Source organism: Lissotriton vulgaris, chromosome 7 (genome assembly GCF_964263255.1).
Source record: "Lissotriton vulgaris chromosome 7, aLisVul1.2, whole genome shotgun sequence".
Lineage (NCBI taxonomy): Eukaryota > Metazoa > Chordata > Amphibia > Caudata > Salamandridae > Lissotriton > Lissotriton vulgaris.
In genome coordinates, this window is record NC_141695.1 from 902,095,609 (window position 1) to 902,122,075 (window position 26,467).

Consider the following 26,467-nt stretch of genomic DNA (forward strand, 5'->3'; position numbering starts at 1 on the left):
GCCTCAGTTGAATATCTCTTCTATACGAATTGATACTTTAAGCAGAATGAAGTCTGTGCTTTTACAGACAACAGTGTCCATCATGTCATCAAAAGAAACGTATGATCTTCAAGTTGCAAGGACAACGGCAGAGATACATACACTTTCATCAACTAATTGCCCCGTGCATTTCGCAGAAATGCTAAGCCAAATCCTAAATATGTCAGATGCCAGTGGTATCTCGAATGTATTTAAGACAATTTTTTTGGGACTGTTAACACCCTTCGAAGCAGTCCTGGGCATCTTTCCCAATTTTGTCCATTCGGTTTTTGGTGGCCTACCACTACTTTTGGAACTCGTAGCAGGAATCTTATTTTGACTCTTCTGCTCCGATATGGCAAGCCAAAACGCAGACATGACTCCAGCAAAAATGGAAGAAACGATCCTAGCAATACGCTATCGGGACCGCATATCTAAAGTCCTTGGATTAGCCCGGCTAAGAGATCTGAACATGACCTGGTTTCTTTCATTCAGACCTATATGGCAGAACTGCATCTTACCTGTGCTTCGATGTATGCTATGCGGAGAAGAATACGTGTTAGACACCTGTCTTACACTACAATCAGCAGTACCAATGGATGTTGATACTTTGCTAAGTCCAGTAACGGCTCACGCATTGTGTTGTCCCCAGCGGTTACCAATCCTGATGACGGCATTCATTTAGACTTCTGCACTACGATTAGGTGGTGGCAGTGAAGCAAGAAATGAGAGCAACATCACCCAGGTACGACCTTTTGTGAGCATTGTTGATTCAGAAATCGATGATAGCAATCATTCTCACGACTGCCCGGTTACAGCCTTTTCAACCATGGTCGAACTTTCACCTGAAGCTGTAGACTGTTATTTTGCACATCTATCTGAAGTCATGTTCTCCCCTGAACCAAAGGGATAACTTTAAAGCCAACCGGCACACAGCGTTCCCCTGAACTCTGAACTCGGCCTTCAGCTTTGAAAAACAAAAGCTACTGAAAACATTTGGAACTATTTTTTCCCTGAAACGAAATTAATTTTTTCCAAAATTCCAAAATATGAACCTTTTTTTTGGCATGTGCACTCTGCTTACAGTAGAACTATTCATAATGAACAGAGCTTCTATTTTTAGCTAATCTAGGGACAATATGTTACCATAGCCTCTAGCACACTCACAAGCGATTTCATTTATATGTGATGAAATAGTCTCGACCTTCTTTTCTGTAATTAAGAGCCATTTCATGTGTAATTTTCGCAAATCGTTCAACTGAATATATATGCAACTTTTGAATGATTACACTGCTTAAAAACGTACAGTACCTATAACGTTCCGTGTATTTCGTATACACCATTTTGAATGCAAAATGTATTTTGGGGTGGGTTGGAATACACATGCATCTTTTTGCTTAAGTTTTTAGTAATTGATGGACATAAAACCGTGGAGTGGGTGATGCGTTTTATCTAGGAACCTGATTCAATATTGTGACTTTGTGCCCCTATACGGCTATAATCAATAATATCCCTATAATGGCATAATAATCAGATCCATATTTCAGTAAATCGCCCCTGCAGCCCAAGGCATGGCAGAAGCTACTTCCTTCGATTCCTAGAGAGCACACTGAGTTCTTTCAACACACCAAACCTCCAGCAACCTGGGAAAGCCCCGCTTACTTTGTTTTGATTTGTAATAGAACTCCTGCGAGCACTGTAAGAACGGCCAGTTTTTAGTGACATCTTTATTGACGTCTTATGTCCAAACCTTACGTCAAACTCTGCACCTTTCAGGTATAAATATACCAACGTTGCCTTAAGCAAACACACGGTGGTGATTCTGGAGCAGAGCAGCTAATCTTCTTTCCGAGAGCCCAGCAGAAGCGAGAAGCCCACGGATGCTGCCCCTCCTCTTTGACTCGCTGAGAAAGACGCTGTCTTTTCTCCTGCCGAGAAAATCCAGCTCCGGCGTTTCCAGCCTACCCTTGCGGGTGACTGGGATATCGGATCCTGAGAGGGAGATACCAGACCTCCTACATTCTATTCCCAAGGTACAGTGCTGACTAAACCCTTAGAGAGAATTCTTGAACAGATCCTTGGCAACAAACCTACTTAACTTAAACTGCTACTTACTCCTTCCCACATATTAGGCTTAGGTCAGGTACACCGGGGTAGGCGTATTTTAGAAGCATCAGTTGAGCATGTTAGCCTATGTATATATGTATATATGATTTATCCATTTTAAAGTGTCTTATGGCTAAGAAACCATGTCAATGCTTTTACAGTATTATTTCATAATACTCCTTTTACTGTACGTACTTTACTTCACAATAAGTATTGCAATTGTGGCAATTCATTTCTCTTGCATGAGAAGGAAGACTGCTCAATAAATAATACCTTTTATTGAAAACGCCCGTCTCTCTATTCTCTGCACCCTGGTGAAATTAAATATGCACAACTGACTGAGTGAAATAGCTGTCTATTGTTTCACACGACTCTAGAGATTGACTAGACTCTCTGAGGGAGCAAAGTTGTCATGTTTATGCGGTTGTCGGAAGCTGAATCCCTTCTTGTCTGAGCCAGGGAAGCTGATCACTTCCTATTCAGTCAAGAAAGTTTCCAATGACTTCTGAGCTAGCTGGTGCAAACCTAAATTAAGTCTAACATAGTCAGTAGAGACCTAGAAGACCTCAGTCCTACGTCTAAACTGCTGTTTGTTATTCCAATGTGCAGGGCCTATAGAGAAAATAGGAACTACACTACAAAATAAGGCGTCCACCTCCACCTTGGCATCTCAACATTGTGTTGGCACAACTTATGAAAGGACCATTTGATCCCATTTATAGAGATGACCTCAAATATATCACATGGAAAACGTCTCTTCTGCTGACTCTCATGTCAGCTAGACGGGTAAGCGACATACAAGCTTTCACTATTCGTCATCCTTTCCTTCAGTTTACAAAAGACCCTGTTATACTTCGTACCAATCTTACCTTCATACTTAAGGACCCATCGGATTTTCATTTAAATGAAGTAGTCCTATTGAAAACTTTTTTCCCAAATCCGCAAACAAGATCTTCACACTCCTTGGAACTAAAGAGGTGTATAAAACTCTATCTGCAGAAGACCTCCAGCATCCGCAAAACTGATCAGCTTTTTGTGGCATATGGGATCATCAGGAAGGGATATCATGTTACTAAACAAACTGTAGCACGTTGGATCTCGTCAGCTATACAGTTCTGCCATCAGCAAGCAGGCACACCACTATCTTCAACAGTGAAAGCTCACTCTATGAGAACTGTTTCCTCTTCGACAGCCCTCTTTGCCAGAGTGCCTATACAACAGATTTGCAGAGCAGCAACCTGGTCCAGCAGGCACACATTTACAAGGCATTACTGTTTGGAAGCCACAAGTAATGCTGACACAGCTGTTGGATTAGCAGTTCTCTGTAATCTTTTTCAATAAATTGAGCCTCTCTTCTTCCCACCTATATGTCTTGACTATTGCTTTTACTTGATTCATAATTGATTTAAGTTTGTTTTATCGTGTATACATTATGTACACTTCTATATCTAAATACATATATGCAAACAAATGTCTTCATATTATATATATATATATATATATATATATATATATATATATATATATATATATATATATATATATATATATATATATTCATATGTATGCATAGGTATTTATAATGCAGTTTACTACTTACAGGATTACGTATGTTTTTTACTGAATACCTTATATCAGCATATATACCTATAATACTACTGCTATCTATTCGGATTCAAGCATGTGAATCTATGAAATATACCCCAATACTGGAGAAGAAAATAAGTTACCAGTAAACTAGGATTCTCCAGTATTGGTATCTTTAATCGTGTATAGCCTCACATGGGACCCACCCTCCTTCCCATCGAGGCTCCCCTGGTTATTCTTCTTATATGCCTAAATTCCACTTGTGCTCGAAAATCTGAGAGCCTGGAGCCTCTGTGGAGAAGGATCTAGAGGGTTCTGTCGTCTGATTGGCTGGAATTTGGACCATTCCTAATTACTAGGACGAGATATTAAAGTGAACGTTTTTTCTCTATTAACTTTAATGTTAAAGTAATTACCTACTGCTTTTAATGTACTGTGAAACTCGCACTTCGATGGGGAATCATTCAAGCATGTGAATCTTTGAAGACACCAATAATGCAGAACCACAGTTTACAGGTAAGTAACTTATATTCTTCCCCTTTGTAAAATTAAAAAGAAACAGTGGTAACCTTGTTGCTACATTATGCTAATGCTTGTTTAGAAAATGTCTTAATGCGGCATTAACATGGGATGATAGCTTGATTACTGTTGTAAGCTATTATGTATTGCGTTTTCCAGTCTTTTATTGAGACACTCTGAAGCCAAGGTGGTAGGGGATGCTAGGTTAAGCTTAAAGCAGCCTGCACAGCTAAACCCCACTGTACTCTACTCATGTATGGTAGAGCTGTGTTGCACTCTGCAACACAGGTGGGATGATTTTTATACTGCGCTGCACATTGTGAACACGAGTTGTGCAGAGGGGCCTGTGGAGAAATGTGTTTGCATTCTTACTGATTTATAAATCCCATATATTTAAATCATGTTTTAAATGCAAAAAATGCAATGCTGGTTCTAATAAATGCTTCCGCATTGAATGTTATCATTGTACATTTTTTAAAACCTTTTTTAAAAATAGTGAATTGTTTATTTGTAGTTTGTTTCGTGTTTTTCATCAGCATCTCCATGGACGACAGTGAATACATACATGAAAAAACATTGTTACTGAGAGCGAACAGCTGCATAAGATAAAGTGCTCTGCATATCGCAGCCTTAGGAACACGCTTACCTTTAGAGATGCTAATCATGATGAATATGAGCTCCTGCAGTGTAGTGGCATAAACCAGCAAAGGATTGGTCCTAATACCCTTTAAGGCAGCCCCCTAAACTAGGAGGAGACAACTCCTGTAGCCTACATTGCAGCCGGTCTGGCCATGGTTATTCTCGCACACTGGAGTTTGAGTCATCTTGTGTGTTTTATGTAGTATGATCTTTTATTGTGTGTATCTTTTATGATCTGCCTCTGAAGACCAAATAAAGACAATGAATTGAATTGAGTCATCTTCATCTGTTCTGTATCTTGTTGAATAAGTCTTGTTTATTGGTATGGTGTTGCTGAAAGTGTGGATGTTTGTGTATGATGTGTTTTGGAAGAGTCTAGTTGTGAGCATCGTGTTGAGATGATTTGGAATCAGAATAACTATGAATTTATTTTTAATTCTATTAACATTGTAAGCTGTGGTATACAAACCGAATTTCCGAGCTCATTTTCGGGTTTTTCTTTAGGTTTCCGAATGAAATGCAGTCCGGCCTCCTGGAAGTTATTTCTCCGTCTCCAAATTTCTACCCAGATTTCTCTCGCCTTCGGGAATCATTCGGTGACCCCAAAGAAAGAGTGAGGTAACCCAATACAGCTTCTTTAAGCAGACAGTAAAATAATCATAGGGAATGTATTACGGGAAAGTTCATATGTATGAGGGAGTAGAATCATAATTACATTTTTCCCTGTGACCTTAAATAGTTTCTGGTCTTGCTGTTGGTTATTTTTATTTGGATTTGCATTGCACAATTGTTGAGGGTTTAAGATTTAGTTAAAGTGTATATACAAGTCCCTTTGCAATAAACATTTGTTGCTATACTGTCTGACACCACCAAGAACTGATGCTTGATTTTACCTACCTTCCCAAAAGTCTTGCTACACGCCATCATTTGACTGCCCTTTTTTTCTGGTTTCACAGGAATTACTGCCCTTTCTTTTGTATTATGAGTTGTGTTCTTATGTGATCACTGTTTCAGATTATTTATGCAGTTTTCTGTTGCGTTTCTAGTATTTTTCATTTTCAGCTCTTGCTTTTCTCTTAATTTCTTTTAGTGCCGTGTTTTGAGGTCTCAATTAATCATTCTTCATAATCACTAGGCTTATCCGCGGGATCTTGAAGCCTGTAAAACTTAATATTGCAAATCACTTAAAACATAATATTTAGATTCACACTAATTTACAACAACAAAAAAATGAAGTGGTGGGAACTGGCTTACTGTAGCATCACCCTTTTGCAGCTCTACCCCACTACAATCTAATTGAACACCTATCCTTTGAATATCTTAATGCTCATTAGCCCAGAAATATGTTAGGTGGAATAAGTGAGATGATCTTACTGCAAAAGGTGCCAAAAGCTCCTTCCGGCTGTTGTACTCTGTGTGCCTGAACACACAGGAGGAGGCAGAGGGACAGCTAATGCTTGCCGGCCTCGAATAATTGACTGACAGTTGCTGACTTTTCCATGAGCACATCCCAGCATCCACAACTGACTTCTTGCTTATGGTGCCCTTCTTTCGATGGCACTTGTGATTGTCACATCACCCTTGACTCAACTGCCCAGTGAGTTTTGTGACTGTGATCTTTGCGAGTTGGAAGGTGTAGTGATGGATTCTTCATACCACATTCCACTTTCTAGTGCTTAGAAATGTGGAATGCCCCGGTTACTTACCCGTAATCTTCATTACTCCACCCGGCCGGTTACTTACCCGTAATCTTCATTACTCAGCCCGGCCGCGCAACGTCCGCTCAGCAGGACGCGCGCTCGGCAAGGAAATATAAAAAATAAAGAAGCGGCAGAGCAGGACTCAAGGCGTACCTCCGAACGGTAGAAAAAAAAAATACAGCCGCAAACAAACGCCACGAAAGTCCGCTAAGCAGGACACGAGGCTCAGAGGCAGAAGTAGGGGGAAAAAAAATCACAATTGAAACACATCAAATAAAAACGCCATGAACATACACATTAATAAAACAACAAACACTACTTTCCCCCAACTAGATACCTAAGGACAGAAGGGGTTGCTAAAGCAAGACCCCAGTCCCACTCTCCTGACTAGCAGGGAACACAGCACTTGGAGAAGTGCAGAAAAAAAGAACAGGTCGATTGGCTGTATCTGTATCCCTTTATAGGATTGGCTGGAGCCACTAGGGGCCATCTTGGAGGAAGGAGAGGGAGACTAGAGCGTTTTTTTTTTATACTTGGAGTTCTGTGTGGAGCCGGAGGCTCATGGGTAATTACTGTGGCGAGGAAGACAGGACGAGGAGGTAATGTAGGGTGAAGGACTAATGAGTAAAGATTCTACCTCTGGTAGTTGATGCCTCTGGCTGTTGGAGACTGTAGCCAATAAACCAACTCTCTTACAACCAACATCTTGTCATGTTTTGGATGTCAACACTACTGCAATTTTGGCAACAAGTTTGCCACAGTCCAGAGTCTACGGGTGTACTGAGTGTTGGCATGCTGAATATGCCTGGAGAAAGCTTTTTGGAGAGCTGCTGATTCGAAGAAAAAGACCAGCTGAATTTGAGCAGAAGACTAGATTATCAGGCCAGTAGTGGTGAAATTAAGCTAGGCGTAATGTGCTATGAATAATTAGGGCAAGAGCAGGACCTCGTGATTGCGTGAATTTAAACTAGCGCAAGAACCTATGAACCTCTAGGGCAAAATTACTCTTGCAAGCACCAACATTTATCACCAAGAGTTCAGTGCGTGCAGTATTCTTTTCTGCGCTGCTCACATTGGCATCCTGCTGGGTCAGCTCGCTCACGCGAACCACAGCTGGCATGCTTTGAGACAAGATGATTCACATGCGATACAGCGTGTGGACTCGGGCTCGTGTAATATTACACGTCAGCAGCCATTTTGCTCTGGGGAGTGGCCCAAATAGGCAACTGTGACCCAAACAAACAGCGTGCCAAGGGCAGAGCCATTTTAATGACTTTACTAGTGGCTCCCGTACAGTGATACACACACACGAAACAAGATAAAAGAACACTTTTCGCGTTCATGCAGCCTCAAAGGTTATGGGGGATACAGAGTTCATCGCAGGACAATGTTCTTGTACATGCAACCTCAGAGTATACAGAGGGTACAGAGTTCAACGCTTTACTGTTGAAGCTGCGTGTTACGAACTGTGACACGCACAGATGGTACAACATTAAGAACAGAGTTTAACCTGCATGTGTGGTTTGTAATGCGCATACACTAACAGCCTAAGCGTTTATTCTCCATTTGAACATCTGACTTATGATATATACGGTATGGTTTTAAGCACCCAGATCCAAATCCCAGTTAAAAGTGTTGTCTGTTTTATTCAAGGCAATAATTAATTGTTTTGAGTGATATATCTAGACATAATTACTGCAGTCAGATTTTACCATATTTAGTTATCAACATACAAATATGCAGTGTGTTTTTTTTGGATGTATTTTTTTATTGAGGTTTTACATTTCAAGCCCCCAAGGGGGGGTAATACAGTAAATGAATACCAATTATTCCACACATTAGAGGGTTACACAGCAATCAAAAGAAGTACATATAGTGTTCTTCCGTAACATTTAGTCGTGATCTCGGTCAGCGGTATCAGAGGGTCCGCTGATGTGTAAAACTGGGGAGTTGGATGTAATATAGTTGGGCCCTCGATTCCGTAGTCGTGGGATTGCGTGCTGTCGGAGGTATCTGTTATTGTCATTCCCGTGCGAGTTGTTATGAACTTGTGACCTCGTGACTGAGTCTAACTAGGGAATGCGTTTCTGTTTTGGAAGTTCCGACTAGTATCTAAAAACTTGGAAGCGTGGGGGAAACCTTTCCTAGTGTTAGGAGTGGTGCATAACGCTTGTGGGGGGCAGTAGGGGTCATGAGGTACTGTTTGTGGAGGGCGTCGAGGTCGGTGGGCTAAGTAACAAAATAGGGGGGGAGCCTACCGGGGGCATCCGGGCAAGGGGGGGGGGGGCAATCCGCCCAGGGTAGTGGGCCCCAATTCCGAGAGAGGCCAGCTTTCGAACTGTTTCGGCTTGTGTGTGGGGGACCTATGTAACTGGCGATTGGGTGGGGTCCCGCGGAGAGACCGGGGTGTGAGGGGGAGATGGCTCTGGTGTGTCTTCTGGGGTCGTTTCTTGTTTAAATTGTATGAGCAGCTGCGCCAATTCCAGGGATATGGGGTTCTTACGCATTCCCTTTACTTCCTCATCCCGCAAAAGCTCCTCTTCCGCCGCTCCCCATTTGTTCACCGCTCCTATCCAGGCCGCCTCCGGGGGGGGGGGCCTGTGGGGGCCCTCCAATGCATGGCGATGGCCCTTTTTGCCAATAACAGGGCGAAGGAAGCGAACTTCCATTGCAGTTCCTCCTATTTCTTTCTATTGTATATCCATACGCAAAGACTTCCCAGGACTCAATTTGCGGTAGGTTAACTAGTGCCAGAAGGATTCGGTGGATCGTGGCCTAGTATTGGCGTAGGGGGGGCAATCCCAGAACATATGCTTAAAGTTTGCCACGGGCAGGCTGCATCGCGGGCAGTTGAATTGTGTGTCCGGATAGTAACGTTGGAGTTTGTCTGGCGTAAGGTAGGCCCGGTGAAGAATATTGAATTGTATGTTCTTAAATCTCGCGTTCCTGGACACTTTTTTAGTGTATTCCAGGCCGCGTTTCCATTCCGGGTCGTGGAATGCCCTGCCTACATCGTCCTCCCAAGAATGTCGCAGGGTGTCCAGGGAGAAGTTAGTTAGTTCCCTGATGGCCTTATAGTGCCACGTTATTAGGTGTCTGCCGGCTCCCATACAGAGTATTTTATGGAGCACTGGATGTATGGGAGGCTCCCCTTCTCTTAGATTCCAGAACGGTTGTGTGTTCTCTAGGAGCTGTCTATGCGTAAGGAATTGGCCACGCGGGAGATCATACCATTCGATCAGCTGCCTGTAGGTGCGCAGTTGTCCGTCTTGGAACAACGCCTCCACCTCCGTTCCATCGTGATCGGTCCAGGTTTGTAATCTCCTGGTGGTGTAGTGGCGCTCCCCCCGCGGGAGACCCACCAACGGTAGCAGTGGGGAGTAGAGTGGCTTGCCCTTGGACAGTCGGTGAATATGCATCATACACTTGTGTGCTATGGATACCTGGATCGGGTGGGTGCGGGACGGTTTGGTGCCCGGTAGGAGCATTCGTCTGATGACCGGGAAGGATATCCTACCCGCCTCTCTTGTAATTTCCACTACATTGCGCTCCGCTGTCCAGTGGGACAGCCACTGAAGTTGTGCTGCCAGGAAGTATGACTCAAATGATGGGGCTCCTAGGCCTCCCTCCGTGGTGGATAACTGTAACTTACTGAGCGCTACTCTGTGCCGGCCGTTACCCCATATGTGAGTTGTGAGCAAGGTGTCCAGTTCCTGGAAAAAAGACCGGGGTGGGATCACCGGGAGATTGGTAAAGTGATGAAGCAGTCTGGGTACCATTATCATTTTCGCTAGGGCTACCCAGCCAAAGGGTGCCAAGGGCAGAGTTTTCCTGAAGGCCACTGCCGACCGTAGACCAGCCACCACCTTGCGGTGATTGCCTTCGTACAAGTCCGCCGGGGATTGGTACAGGCGCACCCCCAGGTATCGGGGGGCTGCTCCGCTCCAATGCAACGATTGGGTACCCAGCGTTACAGTGTGCGGTGCCAGATGGGGACCGAGCGGGTAGACAGTCGACTTTTCCTAGTTGATCCGAAGCCCTGAGATAGCGCCGAAGGCTTGCAAAGTATTCCAAATTGGGGTTAGATCTCCTGTTACGTCACAGACGTAGATCAGCAAGTCATCAGCGTATAAGGATACGCAGTGCGCCGAATTTGCAGGCGTGGCAGCTGAAAGGTCCGTGGGTGCGTCGTGGTGTGGCTTGGTGGCATTCTGGGAGTCGGCCGGTGTTGAGTGCGATGAGGGTGGCGGCGGAGTACGTCAGGCGGGTCGGTCGGGGTCTTCGTGGGCCAGGGGTCCTGGCGCTGGTTGCGATCCGGTCGCGGACGGGCGCAGACGGGCTTACCTTTGGCGCGCCTTCGGCGCACAATCGGCGCGCCCGCTGCGCGTTCGCACGGCCGCCATATAAGGCGAAGTGCGCGGGTGGGCGGGGCAGCTGGGAGGCGGGAGCGGGGAGGGTACAGAAGGGAAAAGGGGCGTGGTAAGTGGCGGTGGCGGGAAGCGAGGAGGGAGAGCGGAGGTCGGCGGGCAAACAGGAAGGAAAACGCAAAAACGGGCATAAATTTACAATATTACAATAACAGCAGGCACAAAGGGGAGAAAACAGGACCAAGGCAGAAATAAACAAACAGTAAGCGCAACACCGGCAGGCGAGCACGGACCACGCCGCTCGGTGGAGGGGGCGTGGTCAGCGGCAGCGAGGCAGGCAGCGAGGCAGTTAGGCAGGGCAGAGGAGCACACGCAGCAGCTGGTGGCCGTGCGGCGCGGGGGTGTCCCACAAGTGGGTCACACTCACCTGCGTCGCACGGTCGCCATATAAGGCCAAGTGCGCGGGTGGGCGGGGCAGCTGGGAGGCGGGAGCGGGGAGGGTACAGAAGGGAAAAGGGGCGTGGTAAGCGGCGGTGGCGGGAAGCGGGGAGGGAGAGCGGAGGTCGGCGAGGTAGGCGGGCAAACAGGAAGGAAAACGCAAAAACGGGCACAAATTTACAATATTACAATAACAGCAGGCACAAAGGGGAGAAAACAGGACCAAGGCAGAAATAAACAAACAGTAAGCGCAACACCGGCAGGCGAGCACGGACCACGCCGCTCGGCGGAGGGGGCGTGGTCAGCGGCAGCGAGGCAGGCAGCGAGGCAGTTAGGCAGGGCAGAGGAGCACACGCAGCAGCTGGTGGCCGTGCGGGGATACCCGAGTTGGACATTTGACTTGGTTCAGGACTCCGGATATAACACTGTGGGTGGAAGTGGCAGCTGCGCACATCTATTGCAAGTAACATAGGAGAGGGTGACGTAAGTGTGTTACCCCTTTGTAATCTTGTAAGGGATAAGTGCTAGTAAAGTAAGATGGAGGACCTTATAAAGTCACAACACATCAGAGACCGTGTTGTTGATATATTGGCTAGTGAGATGGTTGAACATTTGGGAAAATCAATTCTATGGGTCCAAATATTGCTATTCAAAACCACAATAGATGTGATTGTGTTGCAAGGTAAGAGCAACACAAGGAATATAATGGGGGTTGTGAAGGATGCCAGTAACCAGGAAAAGGCAAGCAGGGTCTACTTAAAAATTAAAATAAAAACTCCAAGAGGGAGAGGAAAATTCGAAGAAAAGAGGGGTTGATGTGGATATGCAATTTTTAATCAGTAATGGTAGATGCATCATAATCCCCCAGGCCCCGACTTGTTCAGCTGTTCTACAGGTAACCCAAAATAGAGTGGATTATCAGCTAAGGACAGTCTTGCTGGTTCTACTCAGTTGTCCTCCACATCAACCATGGCAGTTTCCATAAAAACGTTTGTAGGTAAGGGTTTAGAGTAAAACAGAAGGATCAAATGAACATATGGAAGTTAATGGGTCCCCCTACAACAGAAAGTGACTCAAACCAATGGATCCATCCCCTCCTGTCTTGATCTTTTGGACTTGCTGGGCCCAAGCTCTCATCTTCCCCTAATCTGGTGTCAGAGACGCAGTGCCTCATAAACCAGTTAGATGAACTGAGAGCTGGTACCCTCAATGAGGATTCTTGTGTAAGTGGGGAGAGGGCTGGGCTATTAGTTACTGGGTTAGGGTCAGGAGTCTTCTGGGTTGTCATAATGATAGAAATGAGTATGAAGAACTCCCAGACTCATCAGCCTGCCTCTCTTCATCAATGTTGGATGCGCTTATATTGATTCAGAGAACATTACACAGGATATTCGATTTGGTATCACTAAATAATGATGCAATACAAAATCAAGCAATCTTGTTAAAACAATAGTCGCCGAGTTGAAAAGTATTAATTATTGTATGCCAGCTCTTGCGAGGCTGGTATAGGTGCACACGAAGGGTGTCCTGTCTAATCTACATGAAGATAGCATTGTCTTTATTTTCCATTAACCCATGCCTACCCAAAAAGAGGAGACCACATATTTTGTAAGAAAGGTTGGTCTTTTAAATATCTAAAAAAGAAGGTTAGGGAGAGGAGGTACGAAAGAAAGATCAATGCAGAGAAGAAGAAAAATAATATTTATGCTGTACTCTCAATAAAGAGGGATATTGTTTGTGGCAAGTCACAAAAAAGAAAGGAATGAGCCAAATCAGGTATGGGAGGGAAGCAGTGCTTAATTTGACCTGGTGGTTTCTGGTGTTCAGCACTGACACTTAATTGTCAATACCAGGATCTGTTACTGTCTGCCACATGGTGGCGCTTGTGACTAATTCAAAGATAAGCACAACAACAGTTTTTTTATTAATTCAATATACATACAAAATGACTATTGACTGCCACCCAAGCCATTCCTATAGCTTTGGGGGCCTGGAATAAACTTAATTGTCACACTTGTAGGAGTGTGATGATTAGTAGTTGTGTTGATACTGCCATTGGCAGCCATAGGAGGGGCAGTGTGTAGTGCAAGCTGCAGTGGCATCCTGATGAGAGCCCTGATGCTTATGTTTTTTTTTACAAATTAAGCACCAGATGGAAGACAGAGTAAGGTAATTTCAATGGAATAGAAGTTAGAGGAAAAAATATGATTTCAGCCAAGACTGAGAAAAGGCAGCAAGGTAGTAATGGAAAAAGGACTAACAGATCAACCCCTAGTGAAGGGAATCTCATTGCACACAAAGAATGAGGGCAGAAGGGAAGGGAGCCGGTGGGTAAAGTAAGGCGGCATCAAGTAGCGGAGATGGTGAATTTGTGGTTATATGTTAATAGGAGGATAAAGCTCCAAACTTAAACCATTAAAAAGAGAATGCCTTTTGGGAATATTTAGCAATTGTAAGAGATTGGCTTCAATTTAGTCTGCTCATATAAGTTGTGTTGGCTTCGGAACAACTAAGGAAGGGATGGAAATTGCGTTCCCAGCTAGTGAAAGCCCTTACAATGAAAGAGGAAGGGGTTTTAAATGAAAAGGGCAATGCAATTAATCCCTAATAATGAAATAAAAAGTCCCCTTCCCACTGCCTTCTTGCTTCATAATGCTGCCCTACTTCACAAGCAGATTAGTGATGTGTGGAACAAGAGTTTAGGGTAGGCCAATATGGAGAAGAGTATAATGAGAAATTACAGATAAGATATACAACACTAAGTTGGAAGAAATAGTACAAAATATATAGGATTACTTTTACCAAGAAGAACAGGAGAGGTTAGGTCTAAGTGGTATAGAAAAGGGAAATACCATGTTCCTGCATGGCCTAGCAGAGTAGTGAGCTGGAATACACATAGTTTAAGAATTCTAAAAATATTATTATTTGAAGGATATGAATAATGTTGTGCATAATTGCAATGGACTAATGCTATGTGATAATTTTAATGAAAAACGAGCCCCAAAAATATACTGTATAACGGATTACAGAATACCCAATAATATCACAAAATCTGTCTTTCCGGTCACCGCCTGCTCTAAGTTTGACATGAAATGGCTAGAGGTGACGCAGAAGTTCAGGTTAATTTAAATGGGTGTTTTCCAGAGGATGCACCAGCAGGCCAGTCCTTTTGGAGAGGATCACAAAAATGTCCAATTGATTACATATTTGTGCCAATGTGGTATTTCTAATTTGTCTCCATTTCTGGTACTTACAATAGATGGAAGTGATCTCTGGCATGTCTTTAGATGAAGATGAAGGCATGTCTTTAGATGAAGGGATTGGGAGAAGATAGTTATAACAGATGCTACTTGTCCAAGAAGGGTAATTACTAGAATAGAATAGAAGAGAGAGAGAGAGAGCTAGTACAGCGTGTAAATTTGCAGGTACAGCGGGTGATTGAAGTCCAAAAACTAAAGAATTCTGAGTTAGTGAATTGGTATAATAGGTTAATTATAGTAGTTAGAAATTGCAAAAAGCAGAATATAGTATAAGGCACCTATAAAGTAATTTAAAGGGCAATTGTTTAAAAAAGGGTGGTATGATGTGGAATGCCAAATAGTAAGATGAGTACTCTTGAGAGGCTTGCTGAAAAGAGGGCAGGTAGAACAGATGGAGAGGGAAAGCCGTAGTTTGCGGCAGGTGAATAAAAATACAGTTGAGAAAAACTGGACTACTATCACTCAAATTGGGAAGACATGCAACCAATAATATCTTCTAAAGAAATAAGGAAATTTTTGAGATCGGTGCATTCCAGTATGGGAAATAGGACAAGCTAGCAGTGTATGGTGTCAGAATTAGTGTGGATAAACCATCTAGAAGACACTTATGCAAATAGGTATACAGGATCCTTACCAAGGTAACTATGAGGTAGATAAGAAACTCTTGACCAGAAGTTCGGTGAATTCCATAAAGGGAGTTGAAGCGCTTTTTCTGACAACAGCAGCAGGTCCAGATAATCTCCCAGCGAAAACAGTAAAGGTAAATATAGGCTATTTAGAGCAATAACCTTAACAGGGGTGATGCCCGAAAGCCAGAAGAATGCAATTATGAAACCCACTCATTAAAAAAAGGGTCATCCTCGCATCCAAAGAAGAATAGATTGATTAGCCTGATGGGTGTGGGGACAAATCTTTATGGAAAATGTTTTGAGGGAGTTGAAGGATTGGGCTGATCAGAAAGCCCTAGTCCGAACAGGCGAGGGTAAAGTACAGGCTTTCTGATCATTGTTTTAGTCTTTGGCTAATTGCCAAAAAGATAATTGACTTTAAGTGTAATTTGTATTGTTGTTTTTGTATATTCCCAGGTAGCATTTAACCTGGTAAACCGAGAGATTTTGTGGAATAACTTAGAAAAGCTAAGAATCTCAAGTGGTTTGCTATGGATTCTGAAGGAACTCCACTCGGGTAACTGGGCAAGAGTGGAATTAAAAAAAGATGGTTGTATTTTTGAGAGGCATTTGATATAAGGGATGGACTATTACAAGGCTGTTTGTTGGCTCTAACACTATTTGCACTTTACCTAAGAGAATTGCCTGCAGAACTATCAGGCTCTAGGTCGTTTTTACCAAAGATAGGAGACCGAAATTTAACCTGTCAGTTTAATGTGGATAATCTTGTAATTATGGTTTGGACCCAGAAAGGCCTTCATTGAAAGCTGGATTGATTTGCCTTTTACTGTACCAAAAATAAGTTAGTGGTAAAAATGTAGAAAACAAAAATATGGATGTTAGAGCATCAGAAGAAAGACTTTCAGTGGTATCTAAGTAAGACTAAGATTGACGAAGTGGACTCCTATAGATACCTTGCTATGCTCTTTTCCTCTAATCTAAGTTAGAAAATTTACTATGAAATGATAAAAGTAAGAAGATGGGGTCGGATTTTAGACCAGTGCTAACTGCATTTAAGGCAATGGTTCAGACTTAGGCGCGATTTATAAAGGTGCGGATGACCCATTGTTCTGCCAGGGGGACGAAGTAAACTACTCTATCCCTGTGGTGGAGGGACCGTCCACGAAGCAGGTGGTCATTTATAATGTATTGACAGAAATTGCCATAACAGCGGTTTATGCCAGTGCATTTCACTAAGTGGTGCAGGGCTCAATCAGCAGGACATAGGCCTGGACCAAACAGTTTTCTTTTTTATTTTCAAAATTTAAATCCCAAAATGGGATTTTCTGTATAAAATAGAAAATGCCCCCCTCACCATGAGATTTATCTCCTATGCCAAGGGGGACATTATTTCTATATGACTGTCCCTCACCCCCGGGTTTTCCTGGCGGTAATTGACAGTTTAAAGACAAAATGGCTATATGTCTGCCCATCGTAATTGGGCAGGCGAACATACAGCCATTTCTCTGACTGACCTTACTCTGTCTGGCCGTTAGAAAAGATTGGCTGTGGTATGACAAAGTAGTCACCACCGTATCCAAACCTATTATCCTCCCACATCAAAATCTGTCATGCGGATAATTTTCTTGGCTGCATATGTGGTCCGTTGCCATTGCGATGGAGTACCTATACCAAAAAGATATAAATTGGGCTTTAAGTTTTTGTATGTATTTTTGAGTGGCTTGTTGAATTGGGACAATTTTGACGAGCAGTGTCTGAAACCTATCCTGAATTTATCTAAATTGGTTATGGCCTAAGCAGTAAGGTTAAAGACTGGCTATATCTTAGTTCAGTCTCTCTGAGAGGGCCACTCTAAAAAAAATTGGAATTAACTTTGAGGTTCAGGTGAAGAAAAGGTTACATCTTACTGAAGAGATGAGATTGTGAAAAGTTAGTTAAAATGGGCTGCGAGTTTAAGAAAGGATTTCTTAAATGTTGAACAGAATTTTTTCTGTAACTCTCCCATCATTTCTGTACATGTAAACCTCTCCCAAAATAAATTGCGTTTAGTCCACAACCCACTTATGGGATGCCTGAAATAATAACTTATAATTTCTGTATTTGATTTTCTATGGCTAACCATGATGTGACGGGACATTTTTAGATTTAGAATTGGTCTTAATCACTTTAATTCTAGTACAGAGATGGCTAAACTCTTAAATGAGAATGGCTTGAGATGAAATGGACTAACTCACATATTTTATTGGATTGTTTTTATTTTCCGATGGAAAGGCAGATCATTTTGAAACCTATTTTAATTAAATACTGGGTATTGAATCGTTGTAAAGCCTTGTTGAAATTCTAATTTCGCGTGCAGTTCCTTGATGTAGTATGTGCAATTGGATGGTTTTTATTTTCTATTAAGCTTAAAATCTCTGTTCAATCTTAATGAGGATACTGACATCTTTTAAATTTGTAGTTTTAATGTCGGAAGAATAAGGGAGGACTCATCCTGGGATTTGTAATGATTGTAATGTAAATGATTTCCTTTGTTTTATTGCTTTTAATATGTATGTATTTTATCTTAAAGTGGTACATCTGATGACACACTGCCCTATTAAAATGATCTGTGTTGCCTTTGGACGGTACTGCTGTCGCAGTTCCTGACTTAGAGTTTTCTGGGGGGGAAGTGGGTGGGTTGGGAGGGGTGGGTGGATGGGGGGAGCAAGAGAACAGAGGCAAGGGGGGAACGGGGTTTGGGGAAAAATTTAATTTTGGTAGTTTCCTTTTTGTTCTTATCTCTTTTTTGTTATTTGCTGTCAAACTCAAAAGTAGTATCATACGTGCCATATTCAATAGAGACTCAAAACCAAACATCACTTGTTTCCCATCATGAGGAAGGCCCCACATTTAGTTGGATTCCTCTGCAGTGACTTAAGTTGGAATCTCCGCTTCCACAGCCGTACTTATCACAGAGCTGTTCACTTCTCTAGCGACCATTAACCTTTAGATGGCTCAGACTAAAACCCTGGCAGAAAACCTTAATATCGTTTCTCTGAACGTCAAAGGCCTTAATCACCCAGTAAAATGTAGAAAAGTCTTTGATTATTTAGCAAAGTCCAAGGGTGATGTCATCCTACTTCAGGAGACAAACCTTTCAGAGGAAGATATTGGATTTATAAAACATCATTGGATCTTGCATACCCTATGCTCCCCGGTTGTCCATAAGAAAAGAGGGGTGATCACCCTAATTTTAAAAAAATCAAACATTTCCATCACCTCACACACTCAAGACAAAGATGGAAGATTATTAGTTACACACCTAATGAGAGATGAGGACCCCATTCACGTGGTAAACATATATGGGCTGAACTCTGACGACCCTGACTTCTGGGAATCTGTCTCAACCTCCATTGAGGACAGTCTATCAAGATGAACTCTTGATAGTAGGCGGGGACTTCGATCTCCCATTAGACCCTCTTCTAGATCGCCAATCCAAATGCACATACAAGTCTTCCCACTCTCATGAGATACTCAAACGTATCTGCTCCAAATTTAACTTAAGGGACTCCTGGCGCCTACAACACCCTGCCAGGAGGGATTATACATTTTACTCTGCACCACATAACTCTTATTCTAGAATTGACTACATTCTAATCTCTAGCTCTTTCACACATCTTATAGAAGAAACAGACATAGCACCCAAACTAGTTTCTGACCATTCCTGCATCAACACTAAACTCGTTGGCTCACATTCTATCCTACCCCCGAAGCGCTGGCGCTTTAATGAAGACATACTTTCAGACCCAGAGAACAAACTATGATTAGAGAACGCTATTCGAGAATACATTGATTGCACTGAACGGTCTCCCAGGTACGAACACCTCTGTCATTTGGGATGCACTCAAAGCCACAATTAGGGGCGTCATTATAGGTATTAGAACACAGACCAACAAAAAATTGAACTCAGAACTTGACGCACTTGAGAAAGATATCAAGTCACTAGAAATTTCTCATTCAGCCAACTTAGACAACAATTCTGTTCTGGACCAACTTATTAAAAAGAAATATGATTACAACACAATTGTGAGCAAACTCGCCGGAGTGTGGATAAATAAATTCAAAGCACTCAAATTATGCAAGGGGAATAAGGCAGGGAAACTACTTGCGTCTTATCTCAAGCATAGACAAAAGCAATTCAATTTAGCATCAATTAAAGATTCCGCCAACAACATCCATACTAAACAAAATACATTTCTAAACACCTTCCAGTCTTTCCACAAAGACCTTTACAAAAGCAAGATGTCATTTGACCCAGAGGCGTGCTCTAATTACTTACACTTGCTAAACCTCCCTAGACTTTCTGAGGATGATAACCCTAAATTAGGGTCTCCATTCACCGACAAAGAACTCTTTTCCTCTATCAAATACCTTAAAAGTAACAAAGCACCAGGCCCAGATGGCTTTTCGGCCAGTTTCTACAATGTTTGAAAAATCTCTCACCCCTTCCCTACTAAAATGATTCAACTCTTTTGCTACAGAGGGGGGCGCCTCTAAATCTATGGGTGAAGCCGCTATAATTGTCATCTCGAAAGAAGGTAAAGACCCCCTCTTAACAAAAAAGTACCGTCCAATCTCGCTCATCAATCTGGATTGCAAAATATATGCAAAAACCTTAGCCAACAGACTCAATGCAATCCTCCCAAAACTGATTAGCAATTCTCAAGTGGGGTTTCTTAAATACTACATGTCCATTGATAACACCAGACTACTGTCATGGTTGGAAAAAGCCAAAATACCTGCCTCCCCCTCTGTTGCCATCACCCTGGACGCGAAAAAAGCGTTTGACTGGGTGTCTTGTTCCTTTTTGGAACAATGTATGCTATCCTTTAACCTGGGAAAGACTTATATTGACATGGTAATGGCCCTCTATTCCTCTCCGTCCGCCCGGATTGCCATAAACGGATCCCTGTCTGAACCATTTCTCTTAGAACAGGGCACCAGATAGGGCTGCTCTCTCTCACCAGCACGGTTTCTTCTTGCCCTTGAACCCCTCATCTGACATAAAACGGAATGACGATATCATGGGTGTGGAATTTGGTGAGACACGAGTGAAACTAGTGGCCGCATATGCGGATGACATTCTAGTGGTTACAGAGCATACAGATACTTCCATCGAGGCTCTCATGACCACTATAGAAAGATACACTGCCCACTCTGGATACAAACTGAACTGTGACAAATCAGAGGTTAAACCCCTGAACATTCACAGCAACAGAGACATGCTGGGAAATTCCGGCCTTTCATGGCAGACCGGCTTCATTAAATACCTTGGGATTGAATTTGGTGGCACCCTTCTTGAAACACTCCAGCGCAACGAGAAAACCACCCTAGAAAAAATTAAATCGTAATTAGACGGTTGGTCCCCTCTCTTCATAACATGGTGAGGGACCGTTGAGACCATCAAGATGAAGATCTCTCCTCTGGTGAACTATCTTATTACGATGCTACTCCAGATTTCCACCACAAATTAGACACCTTAATTATCAAATTTCTCTGGAAATGGAAAAAAGCAAGGATTAGCATAAAGAAACTCCACCTGGATAAGTCTCTAGGAGGGGTCAACTTAGCGGATTTCAAGCGGTACCAAACAGCCTTCCTCGCCAAACAAGGCTCCTACTGGCTGACCGCTCCTGCCGATTACACTCCTGTTTGGCGAGACATAGAAAAAGCCCCTCTTAGAAACCATGCCCCAGCGACCGTCTTGACCGCGAGCCTTAACACGCTCACTTGCTCAAAATCCATCTTCCAGAACACAAACATCGCTCTGCTGAAAGTCGACAAACTTCTAGACACTAGTATACGATGATCGAGGTGGGAATTGATCTGGCATAACCATATCTTGCTGTATAAGGGTAAACCACTACACAATGACTTATGGGTTAAAAAAGGTATTTATTTTCCTCACCAATTGTATGAAGACTCTTACCCTCTCTCCTTCAGGGAACTCCAAACCAGATACAGCCTTGCTCCGCTTGAATTTTATAACTTCCTGAAAATAAAGTCGGCGATTACTAAAGCAAAACTTTCTACAAACCCTCCCGAACTACCTCTCTAAACTAAACAGACTAGGCCACCAGGTATCCTGGATCTATAAACTTTTACGCCCGCAACACTCCAATCTCAATAAACACCTCACACAGTTCTGAGAATCACACTCCTCCTTCCCAATATCTGACGCGGACTGGGCCAAAACCTGGGAATCAACCATGAGACACAAAATCAGCCCTACACACTCCCAGTCAAAATTTTGGCTGCTCCTTAGAGTTTTCTGGACTCCAGCGCGTCTTTTCACTCACAACATTAGAGATAACGCTATTTGCTGGAACTGTAAGGATAGTGACGGTGATCTAGAACACCTCCTGCTCCAATGTGTGTGCATGGTACCCTTTTGGGATAAGGTCTTTGCGTTCCTCGCGAACATTTTCTCATACTCTTCCCCCCACCCCCCCCACCCCCCCCCCCCCCCATCCCCCCCCTCCACTCCCCACATCAGAGACCCCCCTTAAGAAAAATCCTTCCTGGTATTTGGCTTCCTCAGAGCTGTGTTTGTTACTGACAATGATAGGGCCTTACTAGATCTACTCCTCATGGCTGCAGTAAAAGTGGTCCTCAATAATTGGAAAGAAACCCGCAAAGCCTCCTTTGCCTGCTGGTTAAATTGGGTAACGAACCTAAGAGGAGCGGACAACACATCACTTCAAAACTCGCCGTGGGATCCTTCTCACAGACGAATGTGGGCCACTCTTGACAACTATTTCAGTGCTCAGAAGCCACCATGAACCTCCTACAATACACTTATGTTCCCATTCATCTTGGCTTTGCTCGAGCCCCTCACGACATTTCTCTGGTTAGTCTTCTTGCCTTGACAGCTGTTGTCATCACCTGTGGGCCAAAGCACTGATACTACTTATGCGACATGTATGTTCATTGATATGTCTTTTCTTATGTTATTTTCTTGATTGCCGGTGTTTATTGTCGCCCAGTCAATTATCAATCTTAAAGTCATTACTTTAAGCTTATATGTCTCAATCATGTTTTTCTCTTTTATGTTTTCAATGTCTGTAATACTTTGCATTTCTTGCTTATTTGGAATCAACCAATAAAAGCTTTTGAACATGAAAGTGGTACATTTAACAGACTACTGTCTCAATACATTCATTTTTTTAATCGATCAATACACATTTTTACTGCTCCTCTTTGACATTTTTCCCCTTGGGCGAATCTTCACAAAACTTGGCATACGGAAACTTAGCTGACTGAGTTAGTTGATTGGCAAGTTTTGTGTAAATCCATCCACTGGGCCAAATTGTTTATTTATGAGCAATTTTTTTTTTTATTTTCAATGGAAAATGCAGGTACACCATAGCTACACAGTGTGTATGTACACATATGTAAATATACATATACATGTATATGTGTACTTTTTTTGTATACATATACATTATATTTGTGTAGAGAAATTGGGGTTCTTTAGCATTGGATCTTACATACATGTTCATACTTCAATCATTGTCAGTCATCAGACTAGGAGTCCCTGGTTCTTTCAGAATAGCAGTAAACATGTTAAATGGTCTTTGTTTAGTAGCGCATAAACCTCTTTCTAAAACAACCCAAAATGTAGCCAGTCGGGTGGGAAGTGCTCAGCTTCTTGTAGAGGTCACCATACCTCAGATTTCTACAGCACGTCATATGTATGCGAGTCTTGTAGAGGACGGTGTCCTCTCTTGGTATATTGGCAAGCTCTGACATGAGTTTGGCCTTTTCTTCAACTACTCTTGACTCCTGGCTGGCCCTGCTTCAGCTGCATTCTACAGTGAGTTGTTTCAGGAGTTATTTGACTTTTCCTTGCCCTAGAAAAAGAGGTGAACTTTCATTATAACAGAGAGAAGAGATGTTTGTTAACGATGTTCCTTTTGTGGACAACAAAAGATTAATACTGATGACTATCCTGAAAAATGTTTATATTATTTGCACCCAAAGCACACAGGTTCTCGACGTGATATTTGTATGACTTTTTCATCAAAGACCCTGAACGAGGGTGAAAGGAGCCTACCCTTTAAGGAAGCCCCCATGTCAGTGGGTCAATCAATGTGTAGTGCGCTATCAAACACTTTCATAAAGGTGGGTCAAAAATGTACAATTCCCAAAATTAGAATTATATAAAAAAATAAGCACCAGAATCCACCTTTCAGGCCGAAAAACAATAGTTCTTTCGAGAAGACATTGAAATGGACTTCAGAGCCTTGTGTAAAAGTCTTGTATAGCTCAGTAAAAAGCACGCAGTTTCCAAGATGGTGTGAACTGTCAGAATTCCCGCCTGACCCGTCCGTGACGAAGGAGCCACAGTCTAATTATTACTGCCCTGTCGACTGTAATGACCCCATTGACAGAGCTCCACCATCCATGTCGATGCTGACGCCCTTAACAACCCGCGAAGATCCTTCTCGCGTTGCAAGGACCCCCACTGTGGACCTGCGTTACTGACCCTCCGATCGTCTGGTTCAAGGCATTGCCCTAACCGATGAATTCCTCAATTCGCCCGCTTCTTTCACCTTGACAAGAATATACCCCTGAAATTCGTGCTGAAATCCATTTTCAGCCCCACCCCACCGTGGTGTCAATTGAAAGAGTAATTTCTTTAGGCAATCATTGTCTGTCCTGAAGATGAACCGATATTGTGTATGGTTCGAAACGTCGTCGACCTGAATGCACTAAATGCATAGTTGACTAGAATTGTTCATGCATATGTGTATACTTGTGGATTGTCTATTTATGATTTATGATATCTAGATGACCCAACCTTGCCTGTTACTTTTACGTTTTGTTTGTGCCCCCAGTGGGTTAGTCGGACATCGGCTGGTGTCCCACTTCCATCACACTGTGTGTCATATTTCTTTGTGATCTTCCTTATTAAGTTATTAAACTGTCCGGCTGGACAACTCTTTAAAAAATATAGTCCTATTTAGTCTATATTTATTGTCTTAACAATTTTCCCTTTAGTCTAAGGACCATTGTTCTTTGAAAAAAAGACGCCCTTAACAACAGCCTCACTGATGACACAGTCAAAAATATGCACAGGATTTTGATTTACCACCTTCGCTAGAAATTCTATTGTCTTCACAGCACTACTATCTGGACTTGAATGCAGCAGCTGATTTTTCAGTGGGCCCAGCAGTCATACACAGCCTGTTTCTTTAGAGGTTACTCTGCTATTGGCTAGTCTGCCAAAGACGGACGGTTGGGTTTTGTTGAGCTTTCCTCAGCCCCTGTTATAACTACGATCATTCATCCAGTGTGCTGTCCACTGGAGCACACAACAGCGCACCTGCTGTGTGCACACACATGGCTGCCAATCACTGACATTTTAAAAAGTACTGCATCTCCCAAAGATGCTTGTGGAGGAGTGGGGCCTGTGCAGCGTAGCGCAGCCGGGGAAGAGCGCAGCCCTCAGCATAGCCCTGTGGCCGCACCAGAGCATCTATAATCTATTTTTAAAAAGTTTTGCGAAATATCAAAACAATTCTTTGTCCTTATTAAGTTTATGAATGCATTCTGATCTTGAACTCTTGTCCCTCAATTCGACTGTTACAGTTTAACCAGATGAGCTATGAGTCACTGTATAGAAACAAAAGAATCAAGGAACGCTATAGTTTTTTTCTCCTCAAATAATCGAACAACATTAACATCCCTTCAAAATGACAAGACAATCAAAATATTGGTAGGGAAAATCACTTTTATTTAAAATCTATAAAAGCTAAAAGTAAAAAAAGACAAATAATTGTATAGCTTAACTTCCTATTATATTGTGTTTGGTTTTTAGTCACCAAAAAAAATGATAATAAGAACTTAAAGTGTATCAGCCATCAAAGATTGGATCATTTCAGATAAACCTACAATTCTTCATTAGTATTGATCCCAATCTTTACTGCTTGCAATTTTTGTATCTGCAAAGTTTCTAACTTCCCCCTTCTCTCCTTTGTGGGCCTACTCTTGCTATTCCTGTAAATTGAATTTGGGCCTAATCTGTTTTCGTATGCTCTATCCAGAAATTAACAGCCATTGGGTATGAAGAATTGTTATTACGTATTGCTGTTCTTGCCATCTTAACTTAAGTTTCTCTCGTAGGTGATTTCCATTTCTAGTCATAAGCACAGAGTTAGTCCTGCTTAAGTGAGGGTACCCTGGAACAGTTCTTCAATATATCTTCAGGAAAGCCTGCAAAGACACTTAAGAGAGAGATACAGATTATGTAGCCTATATACATAGGCTACAGTGGCCCAATTCTTCATCATGAAGACAAACCAGGGCCAGCATAAGGTAAATGAGGACAATTTGAGATGATTTGTAAACAGCATAAATCCCCCTCACAAACCCTTTTTAGGTCCCGACTGACGTACACTGCGCAGCACGAGAAATTTTGTTTTCCAATAATAGGGTTGTACCCGCCTCTCTCTTCCATTGGCTAGCTCCATAAATGGAGGCTAGCCATTGGAAGAGAGATGTGGCAATCATTCTGGGAGCAGATTCGTGGGCGTTTCTGTGTTTTTTAAGCCCCGCCCCTTTGTTTCGTCATTGAGAGGTGGGCCATTGTGGGTGTTTCCTTTTTTTTTTTCCCCAGGGCTTTTTTTTCTTCGTCAGTCTGGGCCAGCTCCGCCGCTCGCTCGCAGCCTCCTCCCTGTGCTCCCACGGGTGCTTCTTATTCCTCAAAATGTTGTAGTTTCTGATATGGATCCGTTTCCATGCACTTTATTTGCTCGGTTTTACTCGCGAGAAAGTATCATACATTTTGGTCTTTGAATGTTACTCATCATAAGTAGACTGCAAGCATGGAAATGTCACACGTAAGCAATCTGAAAACTTGGCAACTAAGCAAAATAGACTAAAACTATGCTTCTTAATGTGTGGGTTGAGGGACTTGGTTGTAATGTACTTCTCATACGTAAAATAGTCACTCGTGACAAATAGTCCACTGTATGTAGAATTATTTTTGGGCCGATAACAATGACGTAGAACCAGGCAAAAAAAAAGTGTTATTCGAGTTTAAACTTGAGAGTAAGTCGTTGAGGTCAGCGCTGTATTTAAACGCATACTGCGATAAATTGGGCCACTAGAACCGTTCGAAGATGGCGCTCGCTGCTCTGCTTCTCTACGAACGCCGGTAA

The 26,467-nt window shown here is 42.7% G+C and overlaps 1 protein-coding gene across 1 annotated transcript in view; it reads left to right on the forward strand.

Annotated features, from left to right (window-relative positions):
* The window catches only part of MGAT4B (alpha-1,3-mannosyl-glycoprotein 4-beta-N-acetylglucosaminyltransferase B), a 1,389,535-nt gene that overhangs the window by 715,315 nt on the left and 647,753 nt on the right, over window positions 1-26,467 (forward strand). The window contains exon 6 of the mRNA XM_086931341.1: window positions 5,374-5,487. Within this exon, the coding sequence (XP_086787467.1) occupies window positions 5,374-5,487 (114 nt within the window). The remainder of the gene's footprint in view (window positions 1-5,373; window positions 5,488-26,467) is intronic.